Source organism: Anser anser (assembly GCF_964211835.1).
Source record: "Anser anser genome assembly, chromosome: 16".
NCBI classification, from domain to species: Eukaryota; Metazoa; Chordata; class Aves; order Anseriformes; family Anatidae; genus Anser; species Anser anser.
This window is the reverse complement of record NC_139737.1, coordinates 10,513,389-10,538,782: the sequence shown is the minus strand read 5'-3', so window position 1 is coordinate 10,538,782 and position 25,394 is coordinate 10,513,389. Positions and strand designations below refer to the sequence as shown.

Sequence of the window (25,394 nt, the reverse complement as noted above, 5' to 3'; positions counted from 1 at the left end):
TTCTGCACCTCTGTAAGGTCTGGGCTGTGAAAAATTTTGCTTGACTTTTTTTTTTTTTTATTATTGTTTGGCTGGGAGCCTGCTATGATGTTTCAGTGTCCCAGTTTTTAGTCCTGGATGGTGTTTTTCAGTGCTTGACTTGTTCCCTTGTCACCAGTTGAAGACACCCATCAAGGCGGTGTGATTGACAGGGCTGTTTCCAATGTGACGTGACCCGGTGTTTTGACCACTTTGATTTGTAATTAACCACGAATCACTTACGTTGCAGCGGTAGCTTAAAATGCGATGGCTGGTCCTGTGCTGCATCCAGGCGCAGGAAGCCTGACCCTCTCTTCCAGCAGCCGAATAACCACGTCCACAAAGGGCGCGGTGCTCTGCTTGCACCCCACCCGGGCAGAACCAGGCGCTCGAGCTGTGTTAGAGTAATCCGTGCTCCTGAAAAGTGACCGAGTGAGAGAACCCGTATGAGCAGAGTGGCTCCGTCTGCAAGAGCAAGTTTGCTGCAGGTATTCCATGAAAGCACCTTTGCAGAAGCCTGACCCAGGTGGTTGTATCGTCTGGTGAAACTGAACCGAGGAGCCGAATGCCTGGGATTGTTCGGCTCCTCTGGAAGCCAGGCCATCTTCTCCCTCTCTCTGCGTCTACAGTGGATCAAATAACTGCTTCCAAATGGACGCAAGTTATTAAGCAGTGTGTATAATTAAAGTCAGCTCCTTGTGAATTTGATCATTCATTTCCTTAAGGAAAATGTGATGAAGTAATTACAACCCAAGCTAAACACAAATCAAATGCTATTCTAAGTGCGACTCTGCACCATGAGTCTGGTTTATGAATGACTCTGGGGTTCTGTGGCTTCGTGCCTGTTAAAGAAACGTGGCTGCATTTTTAATTGTTTATAACAAATGAACAAAAGACTGCATGACTCATTTATTGTGTCAAGACCAATGCTCGCTCTTTGTGCTCACACACGTGGTTTTGACAAAGTGGCTTGCTGTTAAAAGAGCTTCGCTGGGACTGAAGAGAAGGGAGAAATCTCGTGAATAAGATCTCATATAAGAGCTCGTCAGCTTTTTCCCCTGAATTTTGTCTGACCGAAAACTAAACTTTACCTGCCTTAGCTGTGAATTTGAGAGGCAATTATTTCTTCAATGCTGAAGTCAGAGCCCTGTCCTCACCATCTTCTCTCTCTCGTTCACTCCTTTAACTGCAGCACAGGCTTTCCAGTTTCAGCTGAATTTGGTGGGGAGCTAGGAGATACGCACGCCCTGTGAATGCTCTGAAAAGGTGGCTATGGATGGGGAGAAAGACATGAATTAGTGCCCCAGAAGAGAAGTCCTGAGTGAGAACAAGATGCTGGAGCTGAGCGTTTCAAATCCCCGTACGGAAAGGTGTGTTAGCTTCTCTGAGAAGTTTGGGCTGCTCCAGGGTGCTCATGACCTCAGAGTCCTCATCCACAACAGGAGAGCACAGCTCATGAGCAGGAGACAGATGTAGGAGGCGGTTACGTGCCTGCCACGTCAGTGGGAGAGCAGATCGCTTGGATGGGAGAGTCCTTCTGCACCTCTGTAGGGTCTGGGCTGTGAAAAATTTTGCTTGACTGTTTTTCTGTTATTTTTTGGTTAGGAGCCTGCTAATGACATTTCAGTGTTTTACCCATTGCCTTTTTGCAGTGAGGAGCAGGACGGCGGGCTCTTCCTAGAGGTGTGATTAGCGAGCAGGCAGGCTGAGAGGGCTCAGGAAGGGCAGAAGAGCTTCTTGCAAAGCTTCCTGCTTTAGCGAAGCACAGGCAGGGCAGCTCTTTCATCTTCTGCCGTCATTTCCTTATAGTGACGTTTTCTAGCAGCTGTTTTATTTTTGAGAAGTCACCTCATTTTTGCGATCCTCTTCTAAACTGAGAGGTTTTCTGCAGCTCAGGCTCATTCATATTTCAGATCCTGGACTTAAACAATGTCCTCAGAGTTATTAATAGTTTAAGATGGATGGCAGAATTAGGACAGGGTGCTCTGGTTCAACTCCCTTGTAATTAACCAGAAATCCTGACCTGGCCTTTCTACCTGATGTTGGTCTGCTGGAGGACTTCCAAGGACACGTATCGGCTCCACCTCAGGTCTTTCCTGTGAAATAACAACAAGAAAGCTCAGGGATGGCCCTGGCGAATGAACTTGCCTCTCACCTTTTGGCTTTTCATGTTTTCCCAATGCCCAGACCTTCATACCTTGCAAAGTTTGGGGTTTTGAAGCGAGAAGGTTGTGCTTTGAAACACTCGTCATTGTTAATGCTGTGCCTGACATTTCCCCCGGCTTAATGGGGAATAAATATTGCCATGCGGTGGTAAAATAGTTTGTGCTAGTTATTGTTACTAATAGCCCGTGGCTGTGCCAAGTGTACCTGCTCTGCTCTGAGCCTGCCAGCTCAACCTTCCTGGGCTGGGGGTGCAGTTGGGTAGCAGCCCCCCGGCGCCTTCCAGCCGGGGCAGGCAGGTGCCAAGGAGGGGTGGTTAAACTCCGAGCAACCCTCACACCCCCAAAATCCACGCAGTGACAAGATTGGCTCCCCTCTTTGCTCTGCAGTGTGTGTATATGTCATTTATTGCAGTACAGATACCACAGTGAGGCTTTATTTTCGTTTAAATGAATCGCTCCTCGCTCAGACAGGAAAGAAGAAGATGGAGAAGCGCCGGGGACGTGGCTGAGAGACGCGGCTCTGCCCGGGACGGTCGCTGCAGCGTCAGCGGTCCCGTGCCTGCCTGTCCCTAGAGAGCTGGGCCAGCAGGGAGGGAGCTGGGCTTCGCTGGGAGGCTGTTGAGGAATTCTTCCAGCAGTGAGCGGTCTGCGTGCATGCAGACGTTCCGTGTAATCGCTCCTGCCTGCAAAGCGCGGCAGATGGGGGGAAGAGCAGGGGGCAGCGCGTTCCATTTTCTTATAAAAATAAAGATGCAGAACCAGCCATCAGACGAAGCTATTTGGATTCTGCTCCTGCAAACAGGGAAAAAAAAAAAAGACACATGGAAAGAATTCTGAGAAGTCTTGCAGCAAAGCAGTTCCCATGAAATACTCTGGGAGAAACGATCAATTTTTTATAGTGCTGTGGTGCTGAAACTTTTTTTCAGTGGGGAAAAGCTTATGCCCTTTTTTTATCATAGTCAAAAATCTCTTTAAAAGTCATTGGCGGTGCAGTATATAGGCTTACCTCTGGGTTTCTTAGCTTTGACTCTTTTGTAGGTAGGAAAATTTGAGATTTTTTTTCCTTCGCTGACATGTGATTTGCTGAAAATTGCAGAACATGAGAATTGCAGAACTCAGAAATTTTAAAATGAGACTGTTGGCCATTTAATTCTGTTATGCAGCTGAATTGTCAAAAAGGTCAAATAATTCAAGGTAGCATCATGGAAACTGTTTGTGTTTAACCTCAAAAGGAACAGAAAAAATACGACGTTTTCCTAGTTTAAGATACGAAAGCGGGTCTCAGGAAGATGGGCAGCAAAGCAGTGATTTACCGGTGCTCCCCCCAGCCTGGCAGTGCGGGTATCGGCGCGGCGCGGTGACAGCAAACCGCAGCTCGGGCAGCTTGGAGGAGCAAACTCTTGCTGCTCCGGTAGGGGCTGAGGAGCTGGGGATCTGGGCTGGGCGGCAGGGTGGTTGGGAGCTGCAGGCAAGCCTGAAAACAGATGTGTGGTTTTTGGAGCTTCCCCTGCTCACAGTGGGAGGGAGGTGAAGGCAAAGTGCTCCTCTCCCGGGGCTGGGGTGGGCGGAGGGAAGAACGGGCTGCGCAGGGGAGCGTTGGATCTGTGTGCTAATTTTAGCATTTATAGGAAGGAAGAGGAAGAAAGTTAGCTTTGGCCTACCTAAATTGAGCTCTGTTGGGCTTTAAAAATAGGACTGTTGCTGTATGCAGACTTGCAGACCTCCCGTACCCCGCTGAGCTGCGTGATGCTCCTCCGTGCGCCGGGGGAAGCTCCCTCCTGCGCATCCCGGTGGGTGAGGAAAGGAAGCCTCCGGGCCTGCTGCCGGGTGCCTTCTTCCAGCTACCTAATAAAAATAACCCTCTGAATGATCCTGGTCACCTCAGTGGTGAGGAGGAAGAGGACAAAATACGGGTTTGGGGGAGGGTTGGTTTGATTTGTACACCCTGGGTGCAATTGCTGCCTGGCACTGTGGGCGAGGAAAGGCAGGGCCGGACACCAGGACGAAAGGCAGAAGGATGACTGTCCTTCTACAGCCATGTGGATGCACGTAATCTGCACAGATTAAGAATCAACGTGTTAAAACATTTTTTCCATCCCATGGAAGATTTTCTGTTTAATTTGGAAAGAAAGGGTGTAATTTTATTAGTGGCTGAAACTAGGACAAGGGGAATGAAGCAAACAGCCTGATTAGTGCCCCTGTTTATCCCCAGCCATTTTCTGTCGTTTCTGGTGGATTATTCAGGCTGTGATGATAGCCTGGCATGTTCCGGAGCACAGCACAAGCTGCCTCTCTTTAGGTGCTCATAATTCACACTCCATTACGATGTCGACTTTGGGAATACTTGGCAGGATGTTGGAGCTTGCCAGGCATGATGAGATTGAGTTCATCTTGTTAAACTGCATTCTGCAATGTACTTATATATTTTTCCTCAGCAATAGCATCCCCTTAGGAGAACAGCGTGGCTCGCTCCAAACACAGCTACCGATGTAAAAGGGCCGGCGATGCCCAACGCAGCCGCTCGGCTCGGCGTGTGCCAGGCTGCCACAGGTGCTGGATGCTCGAGCACGGCTGTGGGAAGACTCTCCCTTTTTTCTTTGTGATTCTGAACAATGAAGTTCTTTTATTAGTCGCGGAATTGATTCACAGCACGCAAATCTTCGCACGTGTCTGTAGGGATTCAGCATCTGACCAAACAGAAAGAAATCTCGCATTTTTAAAGCCCTTAGGGACGACAATGGAGTGAAAAAGTTTGAAGCGGAAATGTGAGCGTGTTGGCTCTTTCTCAGTAGAGTACTGGAAAACAAAAAGTGGGTACAGTGGTCAGTGCTTCAGCAGAACCCCATGGGGTGCTGAGCTGAGATGCCCCCGCATCTTTTTCTTTTTGCCCAAAGGTGTGCCAGAGCCCGGCTGTTGGACTCGGGGATCCATCCTTCTTCCTCGTCTCAGCAGGTGATGTCTCCGGATGGGCGATCGGTGCTTTCCTTGTCCATTTTCAGCCCCAAACGGACTCGCACCACCTCTTCTCTGGGGCAGACCTTCATGGAGAAGAAAGCCAGAGTCAGCTCTTTGGCTTTGACCTTGGGAGTGAAGTCAGAGGCAGTGGAAAATGAACGGACTTGCAAGACCTTGTTTGTGCAGGCAGGTTCAGCACCATCTGCTGTGCGGCTCGGGGAACATCTCTGCAGGCTGCCGGGTCCTGTCCCAGCCAGCCACGCGCCCTGGTACCCCTGCACGGATGCTGACAGCAGGCACGCGGTGCTGTCTCGTTCGTCTCCCTCATCTCTGCCGATCTCTGCTGCTCGTCTCTGCTTCTACACGCTCTACAACGTGCACCAAAGAGTGCGTCGGCTCAGTCAGATGGGTTTTTCTCTGTTTCCCTGCTGGGGTTGTCAATTCTCCACGCTGTACAAGTGCTGCTTTGTACCTGGGCCTCAGTTTGGAGCCAGGCAGATGATTCACTTGCGGAGGAACCCAGGTGTGAAGCCAGAGAGCTGAGCATGCCCAGGTCAATATCCCACAGCATGCAGGGATGCACATCAATGCGCGCTGCCTGGCTGGTGTAAGAGCACAATACAAATGCCGCCTCTTTGCTCAGGCTTGGACCGGTCTTTCCTGAAAAAGACAGATGTGTTTTGTCCTGAGCTTTGCAGTAGGAGCAAATGCAACCGGAAAGTAAGCATCCAAGTCCAATCAGGATTTCCCCTCCTGATTTTCCCCCTCGCACTCCAAGTTTGGGAAGGAAAAAAGCTGCCCAGGCTGCTCTGCTGGACGCTTAGGGTGTACTGGGTGGCCTCACTGGTGCTGCTGGCCATGTGCTTTGGGTACCAGCACGTTCTGGGCTTGGAAGCAGCCGGTTAATCTAGGAGCAAGGCTGATCGAGTTGAAATTCAGTCAGTTTGTGATCTAAGGGTTAAATCAATACCAATTAATTCTAAAGCGTGGGAGGGCCTGTATCGCATCCGTCGTGCTTTTTGTGGCGGTAGCATTCAGCAAGCCGAGCAAACAGAGGAGAAAATTAAAAACAAACTGGGAAAGAGAAGGAAGATACCGAGCACTTGGGTGGTGGTGGGATGGAGCAGCGGGAGGTGCTGGAAGGTGACGTGAGGACAGCAGCGCAAGGGGCGCGCTGCGCCTCCAACATCAGCTCCGCAGCCTCCCATCGTGGTGTAATCCTGCGCGGTAGCGCTAATTGCATAACTGCGACCTTGTAACGAGCTGTTGCAGAACTCGCGTAGATTTTTCAAGACTCGCTGTTCTCTGAGCACACAGACCTGCCAGTAACAGAAAGAGCTTTAACGAGTCAGGTGGCAGGCTGCTGGGGGAGAGCGGGAGAGACAGCGGCTGTTTCCTTGGGGGAGAGGAGGAGGATGCCACTGGTTACTTTATTTATTTACTTCCCAGCCCCAAGATTAAGGCAAATACAGTTTTGGGGCAGTCAGTTCAGCCTTAATATCCTCATCATCCTCGTGAAGGGATGCCTTGCAGTGCAGCTGACAGATGACAATGTATTTAAGGAAGAGGATGCTCCGAGGGGTGCAGAGCTCTGTGCAGGGTACCTGCAGGTCACCTTACCCCTCTTCATCCACTGCTGGGTTGTCTGGAGGAAACTTCAGCTTTGTTGGTCTGATGCTGCTCCGAGACAGAATTAAGGGAATCATGATAATGAGGTTTAATTAATACGGAACAAAATGGTGCGAATATAATTAATACCAGTCAAGAAGGATTTGGGGAAAGTGGGTCTTGTCAGACCTTTTTATGCCTGTTTTAGTGGAAGCAGGTATCTGGGTAAATGTGATGCATATGTAAGGGTTTTGACCTAGAACAACATGACCCTAAAAAACGTGCTAGTGACAAATAGATTAAAAACTTGCTTCACTTCTCAAAAAGCACTCGGCAAGGAAAACTCTAAGACAAGAGGCTGTTTCGAAGGTGTGGTGCCATTCAGCATTTTCATTTGGTGTGGAGCAAATGTGGATTTAAATCTTACCAAATTCACAGGGGATGAACACCTTAGCAGGGTAGTAAATAGCACTGAGGGTGGGAGAGTTGGATAGAGCTGTATGGACTGTTTCCTAAGATGTCTCCATTAAATTGTGGTGTTTTTTTTTCTTACATGTTAATATTCTACAAGGCCATGCCAGCAAGCCGGGCAGGGCCTGCATAGCATCAATGAGGTGTGATGCTCTACCGAGAGCTTACTGGGGTCTTGGGAGGTGCAAGGAGCAGCAGTGAAGACGAGAGTACAAGCTGAATTCTACCTTTGTGCTTTATTTTTTTGATTTTATTTTTTGCAATAAAATGCAGTCTCCAATTCCAACGCGCTTGTTCTCAACAGGGTGTTTAAAACCTGGGAAGGTCATTAAAATGATTCAAGGGCAAGAGACAAAAAATGCCAGAGCATGAGAAACATAAAGAGCTCAGTCTGTGTAACTTGTCAGAAGAGATTGAGAGGTGCCGATTACGCTGCAGAGGAGCCTTTCAGTGAGAGCACAAAGCAGCCCTCGTGGTGCAGAAGGACATTAAAAACCTGATGGCGAAAAGCCGAAGCCAGGCAAACTTCAGTCACTTCTTTAAATGTCAAGCAGTGAAATAAACTGGGCAGGCAAATGGCAGATTCTCCATCTCTCTACCTTCCAGTCCGGAGCGGATACATTTTTAGAAGATATTCTTTAGCTAAACACAAATTGTTTGGCTGAGCAGAGCGTGAACTAGCAAGGTCCGAGCTGCTGTCAAGGCGGAAAGCCTGTCGGAGCGTCTGCTGCTCCCTTCTGGTCCTCGGCATCCGCGAGGTGCTGGGTGCCCTCAGCTTGGGAATTGGGGCAAAACGTTTCCTCCCAAGGTCATTCTGAGCCTGGCTCTGCTCTTCAGCTGCGTGTTGTGCTGCGGGCTCGATCAGCTGCTTAACCTTCGTGGTTTACTGCTGGATTGGAGGAGGTGCAGGGAATAAATCCGGAGATGCTGTAGGAAATGTCAATACCACTCTAACTTGTTCCAGGTAGCGCTCACAACTGAGACAAATGGGTTTGCCAGGCAGTGCTCGCAGGGGGCTGATCATTTACATTCTTGATTTGCAAAGGAGTTGAAGGCTTCGGGTTATAAGGGAGGGGATTCAGCCCCTGCACGATGCTCCACGTTGCCCAGAGGCTGCTAAGAGCAGACAATTGCTTGCAAAATGTTTTCGGTCTGCAGGCAAGCAATGCAGATTTGTGCTGGCTCTTTCCAGGTACGTTACTTCTGATCCTGGTCTTCTGTCCCAGCTGAGGAAGTTAAAGGAACGTAAATTTTTGTTATGTGCCGACCACAGGTAGGGTTTCACTGAGGGGTTTAGGCAGCTCAGGAACCTGCATCCTATCTCTGATGGCATCTGTGGTGCTCCTGCGGGTCTCGGGCGGCAGTGGTGCGGGAGCTTGCCTTTTTGGCAAGTCACGTTCCTCCCTTTCTGCTCAAGGGAAGCTTCTGGCAAAAAGGTGAAGGGGAACAAGGCTGGAGAAACCTTTTGGCGGAGTAACTGGAGGTGGTTTGTTGGGTGCAGCCATCAGTGTGTGCTCCTACCCGGGAAAGGAGGGAGGGACGAAGGACTCTTGTCACTGCGGTCACAACTCGTCCTTTGCGTCTGACCTACTCCTGGCTGGTTTCCCAGAGTTTCCCCATTATCATAATCCTTTTTTTTTTTTTTTTCCCTTTTAAGTAAGAACATCTACATGTCATAGCAGTGAATGTGATCAGGAATACTGGAAAACCACCCACTTGCAGAAGGCCTGGAAGAGCGAGTGAGAGGCGTTTGGAATCGCCTGTCTCCCGACGCAGGAGGCAGTCTGCCCGCCCTGCCCTCCCTCCTGATCCCATTTCCCGACGCAGGAGGCATTCTGCCCGCCCTGCCCTCCCTCCTGATCCCATTTCCCGACGCAGGAGGCAGTCTGCCTGCCCTCCCTCCTGGTCCCCCGTGGCCAGCAGCAGGTGGCCATGCCCCAGCCTCCGGCTCCGGGTGAGGCAAAGCCGCGAGCACCTTGCCTTGCTCTAATGCCTCGCTCTGCCCCGAGCCTCTGTCTTGTTGCCAGATGTGGACGTCTAGTCCTGTAAGCATGCACGTCTCCAGGCATGGCTAATTAGGTTGGAGAAATAATCTAGATTTTTTTTAAGCAGATGTTGTATAGCTGGGCTACTGGATGTTTTTCCTTTCTTTTCTACATATTTGTCAATTTGTTGCTTTGGCTCCGCTTGCCCACCCAGGGTCTAGTAATAACCAACCTACAAGGTGCAGAAGAATGAGCGTGCTGAGAGTGCGCATGTGGAGGAGGGCTGGGAACTGATGGATGAGGTGCCCGAAAGGTTGTTTGGGGAGGTCAGTGAGAGACAGAAGTGAAACGGACCACCAAGTCTGTCCTCAGGGCTGGGGGATGCTCTCTGCAAGGAACCTAGAAACCCCGTCAGGGGCTCCAAGCAAACCGTACAAGCCTTGTAGAAGGTACATCAAAGGCAACTGTTCTGCAGTGGCTGGGGAAGTAGGTAAGGCCGTTTCATGAGGCTTTGCTTTTACTTATGCCTTTACTAACTTTACTTTCTTGCCTGAAGGTTTGGATTTTGGAAGCACTTAAAAAATATCTGGTTTACGTTTGTGGGTCTTCCTGATTTATATGATGTGCTTCGTACATTGCTCTAGGCACACAAAAAATACTAACTGTAGTTAACATTAACTCAAAACATGTGTATTCCAGTTTTTAGCCCACAGGGACGTACGTATACATGCTGCACCATATGTGGGGACAGCTGCTGGTGCAGAGCCCTGGGGCCAACATGGTTACCCGGTCGGAAACCTCAGGATACTGGAGGAAAAGGGACTTCTGGCTGAGTTTATAGGAGAATTTCTGTCTTTGCATTTCATTGCAATTAAAATTTGAGAGTTGGAAGTATTCTGGTATCTTCGTGATTTGAAACGTGCCTGTTACACCAGGCCCCAAAGAAAAGTATTTTTAAGTCAAGCGGCTCGCTACACAAAAAAGCGTTCTGCATATTTTAGAGGTTCGTACAGTTACCCGCATAGTTCTCTAAAGTAGGAGGGAAAGTCTCAATTTCTTTAATATTTGGAGAGCTGGGTCATTTCTTCTGCTGGGCGGAACTCAAAAACTGGTGGATTTCTGAGAGCACTCTGACTTCGCAGCATTGCGCTCTCTCCTTGGTGCTGTCAGGGAGGCTGCTGCCATAATAACAAAAAATAAATTAACAGAAATAATCGGGAGGTCTGGGGGGTTAGAGGTTCGTTGCCTGAATCCAGATTTAACAGATAGGCACCTTTAAAAGGGTTTAGATGTTCAGCTTTGTTCAGAAAACTTGCAGATGATGTGTTTCAGGATGAGTGCTGTATGTGGGATGAAATTTGGAGCTTCCTAGCACCAGCTAAAGCAATTAATAGTAATGGTATTCATTACATGCTCATTACATAACGTGGCTTGTTCTGAGAAACAGACTGCTAGAGAAGGAGGATGGAAATAGCAACTGTTAATTTCAGAGGGCTGAGCCTCTGAAGGTTGCACCCAGGAGGGAAGAGAGCCTACTTAATTCCCTTTGCTCTGCCCCAAGGAGCGTGCAAAGGGGAATAGGCCTCTCTGCGGGGTTTTCCACTGCTGGTGCCATTCCGGGTGCCAGCATCAGGGAATAGTTTGGCTGTTCCCAGCTGTTTCCCTGTTTTACACCTGGGATGGTTCCTGCCCTCGCAGCACTCCTGGTGCTGCCTGGCCTTACCCTTCCCTGCTGGTCCTTCAGTGCTGACCACAGGCTGTGGCTCTTTGCTGCTCCTCGCAATCAAAGGTGTCAACGTGGGATTTAAGGAGCGTTTCCAGGCTTGGTCGAGCTGTACGCCTCAGTCTGCCCATGGTTGTTGTTGCTTGTCATCACAGATTGGGTAGAGACGTACACAGAGCCAGCTCGCGTGCCTGTGTGCACCTGCACTCGATGCATAATTAATTGGTACAAATGCCCGAAGTAGGTAGGGTGGTGTGTATATTCGGAGGATCTGCTGGGCCCTGGCTTGCTGGCTCTCTGGGTTGGCTCCAGAGACGGCTGGGAGCTGTTGCTGAAGCAGGGCTGAGTAAGTAACAAAACGCAGCGTGAGAGCAAAGTGCTGCCTGACTGCCAGCTTGCCGGGCTGGTCGTCCGAAAGACCTTCCCTGCTTCTCCTTGACTCTGCTGTTGCAAAAGGCTGGCAGAAAAATAGCTGACTGCCTCTTCTCCCCTTTTGTTCCTAGATGGGGACGGTCGGAGACTCAAAGGAGCCATCCAAAGGAGCACAGAAACGGGGCTGGCTGTCGAAATGCCCAGTCGGACCGTCCGTCAAGCCAGCCACGAGTCCATCGAGGACAGCATGAACAGCTATGGATCGGAGGGAAAGTAAGTCGCCGAAAGCGTCTGGATAATCGCTTGTGGGATGCTCTGTTCTTACACCTATTAATTTTCCTCCGGTGTGATAGATGATGTGTTTGTCAGACTCGTCTCTGCTGCAGGTGTACTGCCCATTCAATTACAGCAGGTCTCTCTTCCTGCGTAGCTGGCACATACTTTAGCTGTTTATATACTTTTTTAGTGTCCTCATTATTCTGAGCTGAAGCAGATACCCATTACTTTTAACAGCTTTGCTTTTAGAAGAATAATTCAGGGTGAATAGCTGAGGCCCATTACAGGTAATAAATTATAAGCTGGCAGTCTTTAATGTTGCACAGTAGCTGTTTCCCCTTTTTCAAAAGAGCCTTTTGCTTTGGGAAACAAAAAATTAAAAAAATGTGCTAGGGTGATGAGAATGATGCAAGTAGCGAAATAATTATTCTGATATCAAAGTACATATTTAGAAACCGTAGTTAGAAGGCTTTGTTAACAAACTTTCTTTTCTGTTTCATCTGAGTTAGTGTCCTAAAAAAATGTATTTTAGAACTGGTTTTTGACCCCAAGAAGGGTTATAACACCTCCTATTGCATTTAGGCCCTACAACTGAATGCAAAGCAGTGGATCCGTGGTCCGTAACTTCAAGGACTGGCGTGTCTTCAATTCTCTTTTCTGATTCCGTTGTTTGAAGCTATATATGGAGATTATCGTAGTTTTATTAAGATGGCCATTCATGGGATCTCTGGAGAAGCTAAAAAAATAAAAACACAAGAAAACACAACGGTATTTAAAAAGGGACAGTCAATATATATATATATAATCAAATTCCATGCTTCTAGATGTGAGACCGAAATGTCTGTAATGTCTGTATACCTAAAATGAGTTCTGCTTATGTACCACACTCGGCTTCTCGCTGCACGCTCTCCCTACTCCCGTGTGGTATTCCAAGTACACTGTGCCGCTAAAATACCAGGGTAGTCCAAAGGCTCTCTCAAATAATTAATGCAATTCTGGTGTTAAATAAGTAACGGGCTGTAAATTAAGAGATACTTTCTTTAGCTTTGGAAGTAGGCTAATCCTGGAAAGGCATCATGGATCTGTGCTGAAGGTTGGAAATAGTAATGAGGCACAGGCTGCGATAACAATCTTGTCACTCTGGAGCTGTGATGTACCTTATCTCTTCTGCGAGCCCTTGTCTCCAGGGAAATATTTCTTCTACACCACCACAGTCCTGTGGCTTGGAGTTCTGCCTCTGCTACGAGATTCGGAGGATTAGTGATTAAGTTCAGTCCCTTGGCAATGCAGGGCAAGAATCTGCTTTTGTGCAGAGCAGAATATTTTTCTTTTTATATTTACATAGCTTATCCTCCTGGGAAGGGAGTGTAATTCTCTGCAAAGCCCTGTCCTGTCCTTGCACACGCTGGCTGCTTTGATTGGTCTTTCCTGGAGAGGGAATATTTCTGCCAACAAAATATTGCACCCGTACAAGTGCTGTTTTACCCTGAAGGCAAGCTGCATGTAGCTACCAGTGCAACAAAGAAGTCAAAATCCTGTCTTGCCGTCCAGATGTCTTTATTAGAACAAGTCTAATGGTTGGTATTCAAGCCTTGAATGTGGCCAGAACGCCCTCACCGGCCCCTCTGCCAGGGATGGGACAGTTTCTGCTCCCACTTCTCTGAAGTGTGTGAAAAGTGGTTCCTGGACTCTTTGTTCCTAGGTGGGATAATTGATCTCCGCGGGAGAGCCCGCGGGAATTGCAGTTATCTGCCTGAACCACCAGTGATAAGCAAACGGGGCTGAGAGTACAAAGAGCAAAGAGAGCTCTATTCTCTTGAAACATGGTGGCAGGAGAGTTTCTCCGCTTTCTTTTCCCATTGCAAAGAAAGGAAGTGTTTGGGGAATAGCTTTGAGGGGCAGAAATTTATTCAGCTAAATCAGATTTCTGTTGGTTTCTCTTGTTTGCTGTAGCTGTGTTCCCAGGGAGGCAAAATGAGGATTCATATGACTCCATTAACTGTGGCAAGTTTATTTTCTTTTTAATGCTGGCTTTCTGACTGGTGCAGATAGTCCTAGGTCAGAGACAGTTGTTGGCAGTGTCTGTCAAAAACCTGGTTTTCAGCAGCACGAGGTTGCCCTAGCTCTTCCTGCCCATGCACCTCTTTGGTATGTGAACGTGGGAAGAAAATGGGTTTAAAACATCATCTTCCAAAAGGGCTTGTTTCCAAAGTTCAGTATGGTTTCATAATCCTCTTCAATTTAAGGACAAAAAGGACAACTTCGAAAGGTGGCACACTGAAGCAATCAAACATTTAAGTAAAATTTTGCTGCAGAAGGCCTTAAATACGTGCTCTCAGTCATACAAACACACTCTTGAAAAGTGATGCGGGTGGACTGCTTTCGTGTTTCCTGCAATGAGCTGGCTTTGGCTGGCTACAGCTGCTCAGCTCAAGTGCGAAGAGCCACGATCGAAGACTTTTATGTATTGCATGGTTCTGAGCAGCTCTGCTTATAGTCTGAGTACCAGAGTGCATGAAATCTGGATCATTTTATGGAAGGCTTATTATACAGGGATGTACTTCTCAGATCCGCTAGGCCCTCCTTCAAGAAAATACTCATTTCAGGGTCTTACCCAAAGGCTGAAGTATACGGAAGATTAGCTGGTCTGAAGGATGACTCTCCCAGAATTTAAACTCCTACAACATGTCAGTAAGTGCTGACAATGTCACACACTGCTCCATTTAATTTTTTTCCCAGCCGTATTATTACACAGCTTTTGTACTGCACAGTAGTTGTGCACCAGTAGAGGAAATTAATGTAATAAAAATCACTGTGTGACCTTATAGAAGAGAAGGGTGGTATTTGTTTTAAACAAAACTGTTTTCAGCCGTTCAGACTTGGAGGTTTCTCTCACCAACTCTTGCACCGCCACGTGCAGGTGCCAAGCTTCGTGCATCTAGGTGCTCTGCCAGGCTTGGTTGGGTGCTGCGGGGAGGAAGGACCAGGGACACCATCTGTCAAACCCTTACTGCGTCGTCTTTGTTGTTCTGCACAACAAACTGGTTCTTGGGCTGCTTTTTAAAATACTTTCTAGGACTTGCTTCATACTGTGGGGTGATCTTTCCCCTCACAGTCTTAACTTTCTTCAGCCTCCATAAATCCCACGCAGAGATGTTTCCATTCATAATTCACCCAGACCAATCTTAGTTCTGGTTACAAATCCCTACAGCAGTATTTTCTTCTAAGTATGTATGTGGCAGCCTGCCTGAGAGGACAGCTGCCCAGTATAGCAACTCTCAGGACAACACCAAGATAACCGAACGATGACATTCAGCACATGGGAGTAACTCCCAAATAAACCCTTGGGATTCAGCAGAGCTCCAGCTCCGTCCTGGCTCTCGCACAACCTACGTTTTGTTTTGGCTGAGTTTTGCTGCAGCTGTACAAAACCATGTGCGACATTCAGCAAGCAACGGATTCTGGACTTAGGTGTACCTTACTCCTGCCAACCACTTTCCTTATTGAAAATGGAGCAGAAAGACAAAAAGGGACCCGGAACAAAAGACTGCTGGCTGCCCCGGTCCCTCATGTGTGGTACTTGACAGGTTTTTTGTCCTTGCTGGCTGCTGCTGAGATGATGGTAACAGAGAGCTCAGGTGACGTTTACCTTAGAAAAGCCCAGCAGGTGGTGGCTAGCAAACACTTAGAGATGTGTTCTTGCAATTTCTGAGAGGAGCCTGCCTGTCCAGCAAGGAGGCACCCTGTTAGCTGTACCCCGTCTCCTTGTCCCTGCCACAGGGGCAGCAGCTGCCTTGCCCCACCTGGAGCTGCTGTGGTGGGGAGTAAAATCCCTTCACCACCCAGAGACCTGCTGTGGTACCGTCGGCGTTCAAAAATTACAAGCCTTGATTCCTAAAAACACCATCCAAAAGACTCGTCCTGTATAGCTGTTCAGTGAGTGCCTCTTCTTCGGCATCTGCAGCCAAGGGGCTTCTAGACTCTTTTATGACAGATACCTCTAGGGCTGTCCTTTTATCTGAGTCTTTTAAAAGAAAAAAAAGTGTTGTTAATAGAGCTCAGGCTGCGAGAAATCAAGGCCCGGAGGTCTCGGTGGAAACCAGGGAAGGCACGGAGAATTGTTCCTGTAGCACAGCAAGAAATTAGTCGGCCTCTTCCCCAGCAGCAGACCTTTCTGTGCTGTAAAGCTTGACCAGCGTGGCTTGGAGAGGACGCGGCCTCGAATGCTGTAGTTCCAGGACTGACTGCAGTGAATCCCACCTGCAGGAACCTCTTGAGGAGCGGGCAAAATTGCTCCCTGACGGCAGGGATCTTTTATTCGATGTGCCTGAGAGGTTGTGGTCTGTAAAACTGGAGCTTGCCTGGCGAGGTGGGGAAGGGAATGGGGGAGGTCTTTGTACATAATTCCCTGCCTATTTTTTATAGCACAGCTTAGGTGGCAGAATTCATGCAGCAGAAGGAACCATACACAAAGGGAGTACAGTGTGTTACAGCACATAAGACAGTACGTCACGGTGCTAAAAATGCTGCAGAGAGCGGAGTGGCCAAGAGAGAGCGGAGCTTGTTGGGAGGCAGAGACGGGAACGCTGCCTGGCTGGGAGGAGATGTGCAGTTGGTGCTGCTAGCTTGATTTTAGGTACTGCGGGGACAGGTGCTCACAAAAGCCTTTCACTGCCAATGTGAAGGCTCCCGCAGCATTCACATCAACTTTGACAAGGCACGGGGCTGTGTGCCCGCTCCCACGACACTACAGTCAGATGTACGTTGCATTAATAATGCCTGATACACACTGTAAATATTTCAAAGGTAGGGGCAATGAATGTTAAATTAACCAGTTGTGCCTTCCTCCGTAGCTGATAGATATCAACTTTGCTTTTGTGTGTGTTAGATGCAATTTAAAAGAGCTTAACATACAATATGGATGAGTGCGATTGTGAGACAGTGCGCTCCTGCTCTCTGAAATTGGACTTCTGATGTCTTTTTCTTTCTGCTCAGATAAAATAACTATTGAATATATTATCATTCTCAGAGGAGACTTTTTTTTTCCCCTTTCTTCTGGATGAAGTACGTCTTGCTGTCCCAGTTTTTAAAGGCAGAACAACTTCCTCGAGCAGGAGACACTGGCTATATAGCAAATGGGTTAATTCGGCCATGCAGGTCAAACCACTGCTGCATATTTAGTTGCATGGCTGTGTTCAGGCAACCTGCTTATTAATTACCTCTTTGTGCACTAAGAGGATGAAAACAAGTCTTTTAGAAAATATTTACAGGAAGAGAACAATGCTCTCTGAACCCCAGAAATGCCCAAACAAATTCCACGTACGTACTAGACGCGGTGGATGGAGCTCCCCTTTTAGGAGCGTATCACTTCTAAAGGCTTGAGCTGATGGCAAACCGGCGGTCGTGTGGACAGCGTGAATACTTCACAAAAAGCAGAAGGCAAAATGTTGTCTTCTGAAAATAGCAGTTCCCTGGGGGCGCCGGGGGTGGCTGTGGTGAGGCTGCAGGCTTCACGAGGACCCACCGTGCTGACCCCACAGAGGTGCAGCGCTGCAGGCGTGGGGATCCGCAGGTGTACTGAGAGATAGATGGTAACGGGGCTTGGGGCCAAGGGAGAGGACACAAAGCCACCTCGGAATAGCCCTGTTTGTGCCAGAGCTCCGTGACAGAAGGGCATTGCACCCGTCCTGCGAGGGGAGCTGAACACCTCGCTGTGCCTTCCTTCGGTGCGGACACCGCAGCCGGTACGTCACAGGTTGGGGCAACTGAGAGCAGTCCCAAGGTCTTGTAGGAGAGAATTGCAAAGTGTTGTATCGAGGGCGAAAGAAAGGAGGTATGCTGGCTTCTAACTGACAACTCAAAAAATGGCATTGAGGACTGCCTGGAAAGAGATTGGGAAGGGAAAAGCAAAGCACAGGGACAAATTGTCCAGGGAGAGTTTTGGAAGAGGTGAAGCAAGCAACTCTCAGGAATGATGTACATGAAGCTGCTCTGGTCTTGAGGCCTGGCTGTGGACTGGGTGACCTCTGCAGGTGCTTTCCTATCGTATTTCGTACGAGTTCTGCAAGGTCTTGACAAGCTGACTGTGCAGACCTTTGCAGCAGAATAACGGTGGTACCTGGCATACGGCATCCCAGAAACAATTTAAAAATGGATTTAGAAAAGAGGTCAGGCAAACTCCACATGGACAAGGGAAGAAATTAATGATACATTTTCCCTGAACGTGTCTGTGCCGATGCACGCTCTGCATGCTAATGTGCAGCGAACAATGGGTGGGGGTGAGGAGGAGGCTGAGCAGAGCCACGTATGCGGGAGGAGAGGAATCGTCACAGGTGCTCTGAGCCCTCCTCGTACTGCTTTCTATTGAAACGAGCACTGTCCTTCTAGTCATTCAAATCCTGATTACAAGCAAATTTAGGGTAGCTAGTTCTCCATCTGAATACACATGAAGAAGAGCAGCCTTGCTGTGACGGAACCAACTGCGGGATGATCTCCACGTGAATTGTGAGTGCAGACCAGGAAATGCTGCCACCTTCAAAGAGCAGAGGAGCAAGCAGCTGGCAAAGAGCCTTTAAGCCACCCCTCAGTTACACTAAAGAGGACAGATTTCATATGCCCTGACCTGCAGCGTGCATCACAGGAGCGCGGTCTTCAGAGACTGCTGTGCAGATTTCCTAAATAATCGGGATTATCGCTGCTGTGTTAAAAAAAAAAGGGCAGAAAAAAAACAGCTAGGCAATTTCACCTCCAGTCTGAACACACGATTCTTAATATTGTGTGAACACGATTTTGTTTTACACATACACGTGTCACAAAAGAGACAAACTGTTTGTGCAGTCACCTTTTTCATCAGGTCGGGAATGAGAATTTGGCGTGCGTTTGGCAGGGGTTGCGTGCGGGCACTGCTTGCGGCTGCCTGGAGCCGGCAGGGCTGGGCTCCCACCTCTGCCTTGCAGCTGGAGCCTTGCAGGCGGTGCTGTGGGATCTTGTCTCCCTCTCGTGGGTGCCCGAATGACTGCAAGGGCAGCGATTGTCCCCTGCTGTCCCGAGGTGTGTCCCCGCTGCCAGTGCTGTGATGCACCCGCAGTAGCTGGCTCACGTTCCTCGCTTGGTCTTTGCAAACGGCTTTTATCCATGCTTCCCAAATGGGTTTTGCGGCTGGTGCTGAGCCTTGGGGGCGCAGCTGGTACCTGTGCAAACAAAATTAATGTTACTGCAATTTTCCGCTGATGCTGCTCGGCACAGACAGCGCTGGTGGGCTCGGAGACCCCAGGATCAACAGCGTCCTGAGCTCTGTTTTGCTGCTGCCCCTGGTTTGCCTCCTCACCTTCCTGCAGGTGCTTGAGCACAACGTGTTGTGCTTGTCCTTGACACCCTGGAGGTGTCCTTTACTTCCCTGTGCCTTCAGGTCAGTAACAAAATCGCATTTACTTAAAAGCAATCCCACAGCAAACCCCATAATCTTTAACTTCATTAAAATCGTTCTCACTCAGCTGGGGCAAAGCAGAGCCCATGAATCATGATTAGCGAAAGCAGAGGGCCAAAGAAGAGACAATTAATTTCTTTCCTGTCCGAAAGGCTGGGCTGCACTCGCTGGGTGGAGGATTTGTGCCCTTTAGACAGCAGGCTGACAAGTGTCACCTGTTAATCTTTTTCGGCGCGCTGCCGTTCGGTTCTGTAGCAGCAGCCCCGCTCCCCAGGGCCTTGCTATGACAGTTGCTATTTGCAAGTCAGCTGCAAAATGCTCCCTCTTTATTCCTGCAGCTATTTTTAGCGCTTCTCTTTACACTGAAATAAAAAAAAAGCATCCTTTATTGGTGATAACCAGGTTATAGTAGCATTTTTTGCCCTTAAGGTGGAGCGTTTCGGGAGAAGGAAGGGTGCGGTGTGCCGGGGTGTGCTTTAAGTGACGGGACCCTAAGAGTCCCGTGCTCTCTCTTCTGGGTGGTGGAACAGAAACGTGAATGGCCTGTCGGGGCCAGCACCTCCTCGTGCAAGGGGGATGATGGCCTGTCCCGGGGATGCCGAGGGGCACCGCGTCCACCCCAGCAGCGAGCAGAGGAAGCGGTCGGGGCTGGGACGGGCTGGGTGGGTGCAGAAGGGCTTCCCAGGGCCATGCTGGAGGAGCTCTCTTCCCCCCTGCTTCAGCTGTAGAAACAGCAGGTGAGTGGATGGGGAGGGTCTGTCCCACAGACCCCAGGCCACACCGTAGGCCGCCCCCCTCGCTTCCTCGGTCCAGCTCCTTGCTGAGCACTTGGTGCACGGAGCTCACCGAGCGGGATTTGAGCATCCTAAATTTAGCCGGTGCAGCTCAATGGTTCCTGCTGTTTTCTCTTCACATGCGTGCTAAATTTCTGCAGTTATATTTTCCTCTCCCCTCTCCTCTCCAGGGAGAAGCAATAGCTTTCTTGGAGATGGCTTATGATTTTTCCAGACAGAAATTGTTTCCATTCCAGCTTTATTGGCAATACCCAAATAGATGTCCAAGAATCACTAAAAGCCAGGCAGCTTGATGCAGAGCTGGTGTTTCCGAAGCCTAATAAAGCAGGGCTGCAAAAGCCCAGCCTCTGTGCAACAGAAACTGCAGTCCCACCAGCTAACGGCACGATCTATTAAAGAATTAATTCCCTGTATCTTCCTTTCCCAGCCAAACATAACAACACGAGGGAACGTTAATTGTCTAATGTAATACTGAGTGCTGGTAAACACATTGACTGAGGCTGGTAGCCAAACTGCTCGAATCTTTGCCTTGGATTGGGGTTTTAAAGGGGCTTTTGCCGTCCCTCTGAGGATCAGCCTCGTGTTAGGAAGCGGCACAGGAGCTTTGCTTCTCCCAGCTGCTCCTCACCAGTGGCCGTGGGCAGCCGGGCCGTGCACCTGCAGCATGGCCCTGGTGTCCGGGTAGCAGTGTCCTGCGTCCTGCCCCTCGCTCCAAGTGGCTCTGGCAAGTGCACATCGTTTCGAGGTAGCCCCAAGCCCTCCGACCTGTGTCTGTGCAGAGATAACAGCGACATTCGTCTTGCTGCGAACGCTTCCAGTCGCTGTTGTTCACCTCCAGCCCAGCAGCTCTTGTTCTCTCTGGTGCTTTGTATTTTTTTAACCTTGCTTTTCGCATGCTCCTGCTGTTTTCCTCCGTGCTGGAACACGGTTGATGGAGCTGCAGCATCTGCTGCCCCATTAAGAGGTGCTCTCATTTTATGGCGAGGAGAGGTGTGCTGGTGTGCGGGAGCCTGTGCCATCCTGCCCAAATACCAGCATCAGCCTTCATCACGAATCTGTGCCCTGCAGGTAATGGGAAACGGCCCCATGGGGTGCGCTTGGTAAAGTATTTGGAGTCTTCAGGGGGCAGCAAGGCTTCTCCTTGCTCTCCTGCAGTGCGCAGCATTGGGTTTCTGCGGGTGGGCTTCTCCCAGCTGTGTCCCCACCATGGTCACTGGCCGGGTTTCACCTCGCAGCCCCGCCCTTGGGACGGGGAACTCACGGAGACCCGAGTCTGAGCTCGCTTTGGGCTCCTGCAGCTCTAGGCTTTGCTGCTGGACTCCTCTGTTATCCTGACCCTGGGCGTCTTGTTAATGAGGCCGAGCATCTGTTTTGAGCACGGCACTGAGCATTTCCCTGAGCGCCTGCGAGGTGTCTCGCCAGCTTGTTATTTACGCGCTCGTTCAGGTCACGTACTCCCCGGGGTAGGAGTGAGACCGAAGTTTTGCCCATTTATCTTCCACGAGTTGAAGAGAATGCAGAAAACATTTACCTTCTGGCTGATAGTCCGTTCATCTCCTGATGAATCATACGTCTTTCTCTGTCAGATCTCCTGTTTCTCGAACTATTTTAGGTTCTCCAAGCGCAACTTTTCATCCTTTTTTGACCCTCTGTGGATGGCTCAACATGCTCGAGGAACCTCGCTGGTCTCCCTGCGGCAGAGCTCCCTCGTTCCCTCCTTGTATGGGCAAATAACCGGCCTTACACAGCCTGCCTGGCTGCCCGCTCCCCCTTCCCCTGTTTTCCCCGTCGTGTTTCCCTGTCCCTGCAGATTCAGCAGCCCGGTGTGTGTGCATGGTCTGTCCCCAGTGCACAACAGGTCCAGGATGTCTGCGCTGCGCCTTGTGCTCGGGGTGCTGCTCCTGGGGGCGGCCCCGTTGGGGATGGGGAGATCCAGGCGATGGGGCAGGGACCCTGAACCCATGGGGAGAGAGTCCCGGGCTGCCTCTGCCCTGCAGGACGGACGGCGGCACTGGGGACGCACCCTGTGCCTCCGAGGAGTCGGTGACACTGAGAACAGGCTTAGATATTCTCCGCAATTAGTGCCAATTATAAATCCTGCTGTTTCTGTTGTGTCTCAAAATATCACCTGGGGTGTTCGTGCACACAGTGGATGCAGGGTGAAGAAGCGCTGAATCGAGAGAGGCTTCGGGGAAGTCTGCCCTGCTCAGAGCCCATCCCAAGGCTGTCTGTAGGATGCCAAGGCGCCCTCCTCCCTCGTCCTTTCTGCACAAGGTGGCTCGCAAGGAGCTCGAGGGCAGATGCTGAGCTTTGTGCGCCGCCTTCCTCGGGGGAATAAATAAATATCCCCAGCAGGCTGAGACTGGGGCTGCGAGTAGCTAATGAGAGCTGAAATCTCAGCCTGAAATTACTGCTCCTCTGGATGAATGGGGTTTAAAAAAAAGTGTGGTTTTTTTTTTAATGTCTTTTAAGCGTAAATGGCTTACAGGGGGGATTCAATGGATCTTTGTGAGCCCGCAGCGCCCGGCCCACCCCGGAGGCAGGGCTTCTCCCCGACTTCATCGCCAGGGTAAGCTGGAGGGAACATGTGGCCCTCCTCACCCATTCATTTCAAAGAAATGAGTTCCTGAAGCAGCGAGCTGCCATTACGTGGGTAATGCCCCCCGCCAGGGGCGTCTGGAGAAGTGCCGGGGGCTGCGCTTTGCTTGGCTTCCCTGTGCAGCAGCTTCCCCGGGGGGCAGCGCGCAAACCCGGCACTGCCGCGGGGGTAACGCCGGCACAAATCTCCTGACGTGTGTTTCAGCGGCTGTGTCACGGGCTGGTTGTGGAAGCAGGTGTGAAAATCACCCAGTGGGTGTGATTCTGGCGTTGAGTGGCAGGAAGTGGGGCTCTGGTCAAGAAATAGGTGCGTTGCTCCGTGTGTCAGAGAGAAATAGATTATTCTGTCCCAAGGGGATTGATGTCAGCACCCCTAAACTCCCCTCTGACTACTACTCTAGCTGTGTTGTTTCCTTCCCAAAAATGAAGGTTGGGAAAGGAGAGCTACCAGGAGAGATCCCATAAACCACGCCAGGAAGCTGCTCAGATGATAATGGTACCTGGAAGAGGTGACAGGCTGCGTGAGTCTGAGATGGCAGAGATTTTCCCTTGCAGACAACTCATTAGAGATAAGTATCAGCCGACTGGTGACTGCAACCATCACTGCTTTTTCTTTCTTTTTTTTTTTTTCCTCCACAAGGAAAAGGATTTTAAATGGATCCCGTGTAACAAAACTGCCTTTGAAATCAGTGAACTTTGCAGGGGAAAAGGCTTCTGCAGGTGCCATTCATTTCAAGGATATATTAAGTCAGGCTCTTTAGTTACCGGGTTGCTTTAAAATGCAAATTAACCACTTGCCAAAATCCATTTATTTTGCAGCTTGAATTTCAGTGGAGTCCATCTGGCATCTGCTGGGCAGTTTAGTGACTTCCTGGGGAGCATGGGCCCTGCACAATTTGTTGGGCGTCAGACCTTGGCCACCACCTCGATGGGTAAGGAACACAAAGATCTTACGTTGCTTAAATTGAATCTGGAACAGACCACTCCTACAGCCACCTAATAATGCGTCCAGCAGCTGCTGCTCTACCACTCCTCCGCTCTGTTTCTGCGTTAAATCAAGTAAGCTTGGCTGCGAGGTTTTGCTGATTGCTGCTAGTACAGCGTTAGCAGGGGAGCACCAGCCTTATGCTTTCCTCCATCAGAGCTGAAAGGCACAGTCTAAGGAAAACGCAGCTAAAATCCTGAAAATGCACCCTGTGCATCTTTCCGTTTGCTCTCTAAGGCCCATCAGGCTCTATAAAGATTTTCCTATGGTACGCCATAATTGCATTTTCCAAAGCAGCCTGCAACTCTAGGTGTTCCAGTTTGGGAGAGAATGGAGGCTAGCTGCCACTGACGAGTATGAGACTGAGTCACCAAAGCCGTGTTAAAGGGCTGAAATTAGAGATTGCTTTTGAAAGTGTGGGTTTGAATCACTGCAGAGCTTCTGCAGAGTAAAGCAGGAGGAGATCAGGCACTTAGGGCCTACAGTTCCTTACAGCTCATAGTGGGCATGACACAAAGATTGTTAACATTTTATTAGCCCACAAATACATTGTTTTGAAAGTGTTCTATTTTGACGTTTTGGTTTAGGGGATGTGGAAATTGGCTTGCAAGAGCGAAACGGGCAGCTAGAAGTGGATATCATTCAGGCCCGGGGACTGACACCAAAACCCGGCTCCAAAACACTGCCAGGTAGTATGCTTTGACCTCCTAAAACAGCTCACTGAGCTCCAGCCTCCTGCATGCTTGCAAAAAGGAAAATTTTTGATTCTGCTTGGCTTCTGTGGCAATAAGCAGTATTTTTGTTGTACTGAAAATAAGGCTGGCTGGGCAAATCTTTTCACTGCTGTACATGCCTTCTTTGGGACTAAGAGAGACAGAGACGTGGCGCTCTGTCTTGTCTAAAGTGAGCATGAAGATTTTTTTGTATTTGACCATATTTGGTTTTTTTTTTCAGCTGCTTACATCAAAGCCTACCTGTTAGAGAATGGCGTGTGCATTGCGAAAAAGAAGACAAAAGTGGCCCGCAAATCTTTAGACCCTTTGTACAATCAGGTGTTACTGTTTCCTGAGAGCCCCCAGGGCAAGGTGTTACAGGTAAGATGAGTGGGTTTCAGGTCTGTCTCTTTCTCTCCCACCTGTGCTGGAATACACTAAATCTGGTAAAGAATCTGGATAAATAACATAGATGAGAAAAAGCTAATGCTTTCATGGAACTACATGCACTCTGTCTGAAATTAACAAAAGGAAGAACCTTTTTTCTTTCTCAAACTGTTTATTATTTGATACCCTGCCAGGTAGCATGAATGCTTACCAGGAAAAGGTTTTTGGTTTGTTTTCCAGTTAGGAGATAGGCAGTATCCATAGATGCTGAACAACCTTGCAGCATAGGTTTCTTCTGTGTTTTTTTGCATTCAGAGCACTCTGCTTTGGCCATCACCCAGTCACATATCCTACCTATTTCTACCTCTGTTCTTTTCCTGCCATACATTCTCTGCCAAACTCATGTTTTCAATCCTGTACGTATGTTTCCAGGGCAAAGAGTGAATGCCATTGTTAATTCATAGCTAAGCCATTCCCATCCAACAAACCCTGGCTAAAATCCACTGGAAATACTGATGTAATTAATCTGTGAGTTTCTGTTGCTTACCTCTGCTGGCATACGAGTTGCCAGCTAATCTCAGGATCCTTCTCCGTAGTGAACTTGTCTTCATTTACCTCGATCAGAAGCATTTTCCCCTGTTGCAGGCAGAGTGCATGTTTTTGGCTGAAATGTGGTAGGGCCTGGCTTGGTCTGGGTTTCCTTACCTGCAGCCTTGCTGCCATGTGGATCTTCACCCCGAGTTCTGTGGATCACAGCCACGGTGCTGTCACACAGAAGGTGGAAGCAAGGCAGGCAGCCTGAAGTACCTAAAAATTAGCTCGCGAAAGGAGTGTTGAAGGTGTTAAGAACTAAGGATTTTATCCTCAACAAGGATGGGAAGCTGGGTGTGAAGCGTAACATTAGTCTTCATTTCAGAG

General features: G+C 49.2%; 1 protein-coding gene across 16 annotated transcripts in view; it reads left to right on the top strand.

Moving 5' to 3' along the window:
* The window catches only part of RIMS4 (regulating synaptic membrane exocytosis 4), a 60,098-nt gene that overhangs the window by 25,230 nt on the left and 9,474 nt on the right, over positions 1–25,394 (top strand). For all 16 annotated transcript variants that reach the window (XR_014572967.1, XR_014572968.1, XR_014572969.1 and 13 more), the window contains 4 exons: positions 11,429–11,570; positions 23,211–23,323; positions 23,964–24,065; positions 24,331–24,470. Coding sequence is in view for 13 of the 16 variants with exons in the window: in XM_083801200.1 (XP_083657326.1) it covers positions 11,429–11,570; positions 23,211–23,323; positions 23,964–24,065; positions 24,331–24,470 (497 nt within the window). In the remaining 3 variants the exon portion in view is untranslated. The remainder of the gene's footprint in view (positions 1–11,428; positions 11,571–23,210; positions 23,324–23,963; positions 24,066–24,330; positions 24,471–25,394) is intronic.